Here is a 9,698-nt window from a genome sequence, read left to right on the forward strand (position 1 = left end):
CCTCCGGCACCCCCGGGCCAGCTCTCAGCCCCGCTCCCGGCCCCCTGCCCCACGAGATGACCCGCGGGAGGATCTCAGCCGGCCTCCCGGCTCTCTCCCCGGCCTCTCGGCCCGCTCCCTGCCCGCCGGGCCCGGCTCGCACCTCCTGCCCTCTCCTCGCACGGCCGCCGCTGCTCCCCGCCACGGCCGCCTCTGCTAACGCTACGCCAACTGCGCCCGTTACGCCAACGCCGCAGGCAGCCTTACGGCAGAGCAAAACTACTACCGCTCTTCGAGAATACCGAGCCGACGCTACGTAACCCCCTTCCACCGCCTTCCTCCCCGGGGACGGGGGGAGGGGAGGACGAGAGCCGCGCTGCCTGATTGGCAACAGTTAAGAGGCGGGACGGGAAGAACAGGGCTTTGATTGGTTTATCTGAATCGGGGCGGGGAAGAGAGGGCGGGGATTGGAGGAGGCGGCTATCGGTTCAAGTAAGACCCGCCCCCTGGCTGAGGGAGTGGGCGGGACGCGGGGGCTCTGTGGTGGCCTCAGGGTCGCCTCAGCGGGAGGGCGGTGCGCTGTGGCCGTTTGGCCGCTTCGGACAGCGTGGAGTATTGCCGTTCCCGTCGGTACGCCCCATGACTGTTCCTCAGGCTAAACAGCTCTGGGGCGGCTCTGGGGTGCGTGGGGCTCGCTGAGGGGACGGCAGGCCTCTGCCGTGGAGCTGGGCTGACTGTGCTGAGGTGTCTGTGCCTCCCTATGGGCTCCAGGTTTGGTGATGGCAGCTCTGACAGATGTCAGCTCTGTGGCCTCCTCAGCACTGCAGCTTGCCAGCCAGGAGCCTGTCCTCCTTCACCCAGCCTCTCTGCCCAAGCAGCTCTCCAAGGGAAAGGCCTGGCTGGCGGCTGGAGTCTTATTTTCCATGTGTGAGATGTGGTAACCAGCTGAATGCATCTGCCAGCATGGTTCCCTCCTGTTATTACGTGCTGTTGCCCTGTTCCGTGCTGGGGCTGGGAGCCCTGGTTAGGTAGGATTCCATTGTTTAAGGGCAAGCGGAACAAAATGTCTCTCCTTGTCCTGAAGGAGTCTGCAATCATTGACGTGATTTGCCTATTTGTAAAGTAAGGAATGTGTTGCAGAGAAGCTGAGGCTCTCACGGTAGGGACTTTTCCCAGCGCTGCTTTGCATGTCTGGCAAAGCTTGGATGAGAGCCTGGAAGCCCTCACTTTGCCAGGCTTTGATGCCCAGATTCCTTCCCTTTAATCTTTGCCATCTATACAGACAATACCAGTGCTATCAAATAATTCTACCACAGCGTGAGTCTTTAAAAGGAAAATCGGCTAGGAAAAGTACACAGCAACATGTGGATGGAAGATAAAGGCTGGATTAGAGCAAACACTGTTAAGAGTTCCTGCTCACCAGGTTAAACAGACACAAACCTACGCCTGGGAAAGCATTTCTGGTGTTGGCATAGTGAAACCGTTGCAGGAGATGTCGGTGTTCCTACACTTGTTTTGTGGAGGCTGCTTTTAAAGGCACGGCCTGAATCCATCCCCTCAGTTGATATCATCCATCCCCTCAGTTGATATCCAGTGTTTTCAAGGCCTCAAGACATTGGTGGAAATGGGCTGGTTTTTTTGCTTTCTGTGTTTCAATTTATTGGGAAAGAGCTCAGCTTTTAAATAGCTAATATTCGCCAAGATGGGATGCCTGAATGCTGGAAGCATCTGAAGAATCCAGGCCGGTCCCTCACATCTCATTCTCTAAGCATAGCAGTGACAGACATGTCGATCTTTCACTTCCATCACTAGGTAAAGGACAAATGATCTGTCTGTTTGCTGTGTGGGAGGAGGCCTTGTGTTATCTGATATGATTCACTCTGATAAATAACCTCCTCGGAGGACTGCTCTTGTTTATAGCAACAGCCTCAGATGCTAAAGTTTACAGAGATTGTAATCCTTGCTGTTCTCACGCATATTTACTCTGCAGTTTTATCAGAAATCTCTCTTGAAAACCTCAGTGTTTTTATAATTAATTGAATAATGTATCTGATGTTAAAAATAAGCTGATTTGGAAAAATGCCCAGTGAGCTGCTGAGCTATGTGTAATAGAGCAACCGTAGTTCAATTCTCAGGGGTACGTATATTTTCCTAACAAAGGCAGTCTCATGACTTAGAGATTAAATCTTTATTAGTTCAAAATTCACCCTGTTGGTTTTGCTGTGTTTATACTGCATAATTGTTTATGGACAAATCCACATTTTTTTAAAGGGGCAGAACTTCTCTGAATGTCTCTATTGTTCGCTGCTGGGAGGGATGTTGGGGTCCCCAAGGCATTCCAAGCCCCACGCAAGAGCTATCAGAGGGAACAGGGCATGCTGTATCTCTGTCCATCCACCAACCTATCCTCTGGCTTTATATTCTTTCCTGATCCAGGTCCAAAACATTTATTCAGTGTCCCTTGATAACAGATGTTAAATCTGCTTACCCCAGACTGAAATGCTCAGTTCTTCCTATGCTGGTGCTTGCTGTGTCATGAGTCTTGCCCCACAGTGCCTTCACCTCTGTTCTGTGAACCTCAGCCACGTCCTTACCCTGTGTCCTGCCTGACCTAAGCCTTTCCTGGTTCCTCTCCCCAGTGCTGCCACCACTTCCTCAACTTTTGCTGTCTCAGGGCATTATCTTATCAGCCTCAGATAATTTATCAGTTTGGGCTGCGCTTTGTGCTGGGCCTCAGCTCTGCTGTCACTGAAGAGGGGCTGATCTGCATGCTCTGCTTGCCTTGGGACCAAGGTGCAAGCAGGAGCAGAGATGGCTTTCCATGCTTTCTCCCTCCCAGCTTAGAGCACTGAGATAAACAGGCAGGGAGAAAATGAAGCAAACTGAATTCAGAAGGGACAGAACTGAGAGCAGTGAAGTGAGACGGATCCTGAGAAATGTGTGTGGTGAGCCATCAGATTCTCTTTCTTATCCCAGAGGAATTCCAGATACACGAGCAAATCATCAGAACCTGTAATCTACATCATTAGCATCTTCTGCTGGAAAACATCATCAGACTAATTCATTTGTCCTGGCAGCCAAATGATTAAAGTTTGAAAACCAAATTATACACCATTGCTGCAACAGTGTAAATACATAATTGGCTTTCCTCTATTAGATCTGTAACTTCTCATAATAACTGTAATGAGCTCCTGGTCCTGTCGTCCCATCCTACCCCCAAAAACAACAACAAAAAGCCTATCACACAACGCTCTGCTCCATTCTGCACGCTGCGATGGCCAAGTGCCTGCAATGCACTGCAGCTGGGAGCTGTGGGCCGGTGCCTTGCCCACTGCAGGTTGGGAGTGCTGACCCTGGCAGGGCTGGGTGCTGGTACGAGCCCCATGTGCTGCTGGAAACCCCAGCTCCCCATCCTGTAGGATTTTCCTGCAGTATGGAGTTATTCAAAGCTTGCCTCTTCCCAGTTTAATAACAGGCTGCCAGCTCCACTTTCATCTGTGTTTTTCACTAGTTCCATATTTAAGTGAACTTATCACCATAAACCCAGGGACTGTTTCACTTTCTGTGCCAGGCTTGTGTTGTTTTGCAGGCTGTTCACCTGCAAAGGACACACCTGTCTGGTGTGTTTCTGACCTGCCAGGACTGGGGATCCTGTTATCCAGAGACACAGGGAGCATAGGAATCTGGAGTCGGTGGATTCCTTTCCCAAGGCATGTGGCCAGACCTGAAAGCCCAGCTGCCTGGCTCTTCTGTGTTTACTGCTTTCCATATCTGCTCCATATTTCATGGCAATGTGCAGCAGGGCTTTCCATTTGTTTCTGGGAGGCCTGACAGTGGCAGGGGAAGAGCTTTGCCCTTCCAAAATCCTCAGACTGGAGCTCATGCTGCCTTGAGGTTTGTGTTTATGAAGCCTCATCCCGTGCCTGGATCTCCACAACATGGGGCTCGTGAGCCCAGTTTGCAGGTGGCTGGGCTGTGGGCTGACTCCCAGAGCGCAGCCTGGAAGCTGCGCTGATGTCTGCGTGAAGCTCCTTGTCAGGTGCTTGCAAGAGAGGCAAAGAATATTAAGTGCTTCGATTTTCATAACAGACCAGACTTCTGTTGACAGTATCTGTTAGCAACAGCCTCTCAGATGTCAAAAAAAAAAAAAAAAAAAAAAAAGCAATAAAGCAACAAGAGGATACTTTGCCAAAACAGGCACGACAAACTAAAAACATGTTGGAGGAGGCAGGGTAATTGAGGCGAATATGCAGATGATATCATTCTGCCTCTGTGGGGACCAGCTTCCAGAACTGTGATGCACCTATTTCAGCATGGGATACTTGTGGGATACTGACATATTTATGTGTGGCCTTGTAAAAAATCCTGAAACCTGCCCCAGTGCTTATAATGAAGGAATTAATGTGTATCTTGTGCCTGCCCGTGTGTCTGCAGTGAATTCAGTGCAGTGAGAGCTGTGAGCCCAGCAGCACCGCGTGCTCTGGGAGCAGCATGTGAGCACAGGCATCTCTGCTTCGCGTCCCTCTGCTCTCCTGTTGAATTTCTTCTTCTCCAGGCTCCCAGACCTGAAATGATCCAGCACTGAGGAGAAGGCGGGGCACAAAAGACCTGTAGGACTTCTGGAACCATCCCACCAGGTCTCTGCAATGCACTGCGCTCTGCTGCAGACCGCAGCTCAGGATCCCAGTGCTTTGCCCCGTTGTGCAGTGCCATCTCCTGGACAGCTGTGCCTGAGCTGCTCGCACTGCTCACTGCCTGAGCTTCACGACCAGACTTTTGCTCCTGAAGCACCTAGCGGTGCCACGAGCACAAAGCCACAGCCTCGAGGTATCTTCTGACCCACCAGAAGCGCTCCACCAAACTCTTTCTCCAGCAGCAAGAAGTACAAAGCACACTCACTCTCCCCTCTGAGGAGCCCTGTGGCAGGACATCCCTGCGCAGCTCCTTCCAGCTCTGGATGGTGATCATAAATCCCCAGGTACAAATAAACATCTGTGAGATGCCGTTCCTTGCTTTTTGTTCAGCTTTGGGCACAAGTTCCAGGCATGTCAGTGCCCTGTTTACCTGATCTTCCTGGTTTTGACTGTAAGTGACGTATTTTCTCTCTTCCTCCCCAAGTTTGATGACCTCGTCATGAGCAATAACCAAGCCCCTAACCACACGACTCATTTAAAAAGTTGCTACATCTTTTTAATGAGACAAAAATGTGCACGTGCAACTCGCTCCTGAATGCTACTGGCTTGACTAAGATCTATATTTGTCCTGAAAACACGCGAAAAAATGGGTGGTTCTGAGGGCAACGCGTTTACTCCTAAGGAACAGTGACAGCTTAAGTGCTTAGTCACTGCAAAAATGAACACAGCAATTTAAATCCCAAGGCTGGTGTTTCATCCATCATTTTGGGCTATTGCAGCGTGTTCGGAGCAGCTGGGAGGTTAACATGCTGTGGTGATCTGTCAGATGCAATGAACTAACTAGTGGGCCAGGGGAAGGCTGCAAAGATGTTACTGGGAAAAATAAAAAGGGAAAAAAGGCAATTGTGTAACTGCAGGGCCACAAATTTCATGAACAAGGAAAAAACCAACACATGCGGCTGCTTGCAGCTTTCTTTGACCTTTTCTGACTGAGTCCTCTGTGTTGCCAACTTGTTTTCACAAACTCTCTTCTGCTGGAACGTGCTGATAAACTGGAAGAGACTGTTTACCAAAAAACGTATTTTTTTTTTAATTAAAAATCTTATTTGTAAAGGAGAGATCATTACACAAACGAGGTAAAACAACATTCATGACATAGTTTTCTGCTTTAAAAATACTTTTCAATTGAGCAGTTGATTTGACTCCATAAAGTCTGAGAGAAAGAATCAGGAGAGCGTTACTCACATGGCTGGATGCCCAACAAGGTGGGAAGGAGCAGCTGCTGCTGCCCTGACTCAGCACCAAGACGTCTGTGTCAAAGGGTCAGAGCTTCCAGGGCCAGAGTTCTAAAGCTGTTTTCTCACCCATCAGCCTCCAGAAGAGAGGAGATTACTGAAGGGCAGAGGTAGGCAGCAGAATGTTCACCCACTGCTCTAACTGGGGGTCCTCCAGCAGCATCCTGCCATAAAATATGTAAGGGTTTCATGTGATTGTGCAAATTCAGTCTTTGCTCACACTTCTCAGCCCAAAAGGAGACTTAACAGTGAGAGAACATCAACTCTGAGAAAGTTTGGCTTCAAAAGCAGTATCTGGCAAGCAACAAGCCTATTAAATGTGAAAGGTATGGGGAAGACTTATACTTTTTTTTTTTTGAAGTTAGCTTCCATGCACCTACAAGTGGAGCTTGTCATCTGAAAGCTTATGAAGCTGCTCCAAGTCTGCAAGAATCACACTCACCATCCTGTGAAACGGAGCTGTCTCAGAGAGGACCAAACCCAACAGCGCCAACACCTCAGTGAGATCAGGGGCTGCAAATGCTACTTAGCCCTGTTTAAATGTGAGAACGTAAGTGAGGTGAACCTCAGAGCCATTTCTCAGAATCCCAGTCAAAGCCAGCTAGCAGACCAACAAAGAACTGCTGTATTTGCTTCTGGCTCCTAAAAAGTACAGCACAGATACCACCACCAGAACCAGCTGACGGTCCAGAACTCACTCACTCCAATCAATGCTGCCAACCTCCTAAACGTCGTCTGCTGGGAACTGCTGTGTGGCTGAAGCTCTCCAGACCAGGTCCACTTGGAGAGGCTGAGCTATGACAAAGCTGGCAAACTGTGCGTTATGAGACACAGGTGTTATGCCTGTAAACCCACCTGAATTAATTTTTATGTGTCTTTGTGCATTAAACACACTGGGACAGGTAATTGCTCCCAGTACGTATCCCAGGACAGTATCTGGTAACCAAGGCATGACATTTTCATCACATCTGCTGAGTTTAAAGTTGAATTTCATGACTGCACACACACAGAACATGAGGTGAATACACTATTTTAATCCCATTTATATCCTTGGGGGATATGGGTGGGATTTGAACTGCATATAGTAGGCTTAGTGCTAGTCTGTGCGGGTGAACTTCATGCTCCAAGAGCAGTATCCACAAGCTCTCAGTGCACAGAAAGGTTGTACCACCTCTGATACCACGTTTCCAGTAAACACTTTCATCAAGAGACAGAAATGCATTCACTACCAGACACTGCAGCTTATGATAACTGTACCTTGGCAGCCTCATTGCTGTGTCTTAATAGCAAGACTGTCCGTGTTTGAAGTCAGTTAAAGGCTATAGATCAAGGCAGAGGAAGAAAGAAGTGTCATACCCAGAAGAGCTTTTCAAACAGATAAAAAAATAATTGTCTTTTTTTCTCTCCCTTTTTTTTTTTTTAAACAAATCTATTTTTCTGAGGAACTAAAGCAACCGAGGTTAGGTTCCTTGTTTATTAAATCTCCTGCTTCTGCTCTGTAGGATGGGTCTGAAAAGGCAGATTAGCATAAGATTAGCAGAGAAGAAAGCCATTGGGGCTCAGCAAGGCTCCAAGGCCAGCCATTTCACATTGACAAGAGCCAGCACCCCTTACTCCGTGTCCAATGGCAGCAGGGGCAGATTTTTTACCAATAAAGAAGTCCCACTGCTGTTTCTTTCACTGGATAATGCCATCTTGCTGCCCAGTCTGGCCGGGGTCAGCGGCCACCGAAGGACTGGGTGTATTGCTCTGCAAAAATCGACGGAAGTCCTTAATCATGGGGCGGAGGACCTGGATGAGGGCACTCAGTGCAGCCTGTGTTCCTTCCATGGCTTGAGCCTGGCGCTCCTGCGCACATGCCTGCACCTCCTGAGAGCGACGGATCATCTGAAGCAAGTCATTCTGCTGCTCCAGGTGCTGGGCGATCTCCTTCACGTGCAAGTTGGTCACTCGCTGCTCCTGCAGGAGCTTTGCTGAGTTCAGAGCAATGCGGCTTTTCAGCTCCTGGGGTTTTGCAGATACTTCGTGTTGATGTGCCATCATCTCCAAGGGTGCTTCGGCAGTAACGGTGGCGGGGGCTTCTGTTGTGCAGTACTCCACGACCCCATCCTCCAGACTGTGGTAAGTTGTCTCTGCAGGAACTGAGAACAAAGGACAGAAAAGGGGTAAGGAGTAGCTGCAACACTGGTTGTTTTTATCTACAGGACTATTCAAGGAATGTAACAGGAATACTGCCTGTTCTGTGAGATAACATACAATAAACAGTGAACGCACAAAATAACTTAAGTTACTCCACCCTCATCCAAGTTTCCTTCTCGGATGTACAGAGCAAGGTCCAAAGGAGCAGGGTGCGCCATATCTGTCTAGACAAAATCTCTTTCCAACCTCTAGTTTAGAGCACCACTAACCAACTGACACAAGGGCAAAGAGAAGGCCTCGAATGGCACTTATCACCAGGATGGCCCATTTGGGACAGATAAGGAAATCAGCTCTGGAGATATTCCTCCCTTTTACTTTAGTTCCCCAGAGAAAGGGACCAAAGGCTCCTTGCTTTCCTTGTTTTAAGGCTGACCCCAGCTGTCAAAGCTGACTTTCACACACATCTCCTAGATGCTCCCCTACAGCACAAATGTGTTTTCACGACAGAAGGGCGCTTTGTTTTGACAGGAGCTCCCTGCAGAGGGATCACAGGAGGATGCCAGGCCTCCCACTGGGCCATCAATCCGGAACAGAGCATCTTCACTGGGCGCAGCACTCACTCTGGGTCAGCGTGACGGTGGTGGTGGAGGCGGTGATGGGGATCTCGGTCCCATCGGCCGCCCCGCAGTCCCCGCTGGGCAAGCTGATGATGGTGGCCTCTCCCAGCAGGTTGCAGATGCGCTGTTGCATGGGGGTGAGGATGACGGGAGCAGCCGTGGCACCGCTTGGGTCCTCGCCCTCCGTCCCGGCACCGCCACCGTTCTGGCTCTCGCTCCCCCCTTCCATGGCGGCTCGCACTTGGGCCACTTTGCGCCGCACCTCGGTCTTGAGGTCGGACCATTTCTTCTTCACTTCGGGCAGCTCGCGGTGGCAGGTGGCGACGGCGTTGACGCGCCGGAGGATGTCGTGCCAGGCGGCGGCCTTGGCGGCCAGCGGTACGCCCGCGTTGAAGTGGTTGATGAGGAGGTGCTTGCCGCGCTCCAGCTCCTCCACGATGATCTCCACCTCCCGCTCCGAGAAGTTCATCTTCCGCTTCTTGGCCGGGGGAGCCGGGGGCGACGCCATGGCCCTGAGAGGAAGCGGGGGAGGTGGTACTCAAAGGTCTCCTGAGGGCCCGGGGGGCCCCGCTGCCGCCCCTCGGCCCTGCCCGGACTCCCGCGGGGCCCCCCGGGCCCGCTCGCCCCGGGCCGGGGAGGAGCGGGGGGGGGCCCGAGGCCCCTCGGGGCCCGGAGGTGTCGCTCCCTCCCCGCTCCCCCCCTTGGCACCGCCAACGGTACGCAAATTGCGTACCGCAGCCACCCAGCAAGCCCCGCTCAACGGCCTCCACCCTGCGACACTGGCGTAATGGCTTCCAGAATCAGCCCCCTTTCCTTCCTCGTCTGATTGGGCCGCCCGCCTGCCTGTCAGGTGAAAGTCTGGCCCTCCGCGGGGAGGGCTGCGCTGTCATTGGCCAGTCGCGCTGTCCATCGCGAGGGACTATAGCCGGCCCCGCCTCACCGTTTGCCTCGGGCCACTGGGCCTGCGTGAGTCCGGCGAGAGGCTGGGCCCGCCCGCCTATTTCCCTGCTTTAATTTCATTGGGTACTTTTCCC

The 9,698-nt window shown here is 51.3% G+C and overlaps 2 protein-coding genes across 3 annotated transcripts in view; both read right to left on the reverse strand.

Moving 5' to 3' along the window:
* Positions 1 to 314, reverse strand: part of FAM102A (family with sequence similarity 102 member A) — a 35,597-nt gene extending 35,283 nt beyond the window's left edge. The window contains exon 1 of one of the 2 annotated variants that reach the window (XM_042879013.1): positions 143 to 314. The gene's annotated coding sequence lies outside the window, so the exon portion shown is untranslated. The remainder of the gene's footprint in view (positions 1 to 142) is intronic. The other variant, XM_042879015.1, reaches the window with a different exon arrangement.
* A 6,608-nt stretch (positions 315 to 6,922) lies between these two features.
* NAIF1 (nuclear apoptosis inducing factor 1) lies at positions 6,923 to 9,577 on the reverse strand. Its single transcript, XM_042878962.1, has 3 exons — positions 9,398 to 9,577; positions 8,668 to 9,176; positions 6,923 to 8,049 (listed from the first exon to the last, which is right to left on the reverse strand). The coding sequence occupies exons 2-3, from the start codon at positions 9,170 to 9,172 to the stop codon at positions 7,586 to 7,588; spliced, it is 969 nt and encodes a 322-aa protein (XP_042734896.1). The 5' UTR covers positions 9,173 to 9,176; positions 9,398 to 9,577; the 3' UTR covers positions 6,923 to 7,585.
* Between the last annotated feature and the right edge of the window lie 121 nt (positions 9,578 to 9,698).

The sequence above is a fragment of the Lagopus leucura genome, unplaced genomic scaffold (assembly GCF_019238085.1).
Source record: "Lagopus leucura isolate 7727_CA_CO unplaced genomic scaffold, USGS_WTPT01 Super-Scaffold_100022, whole genome shotgun sequence".
Classification (NCBI taxonomy): Eukaryota; Metazoa; Chordata; class Aves; order Galliformes; family Phasianidae; genus Lagopus; species Lagopus leucura.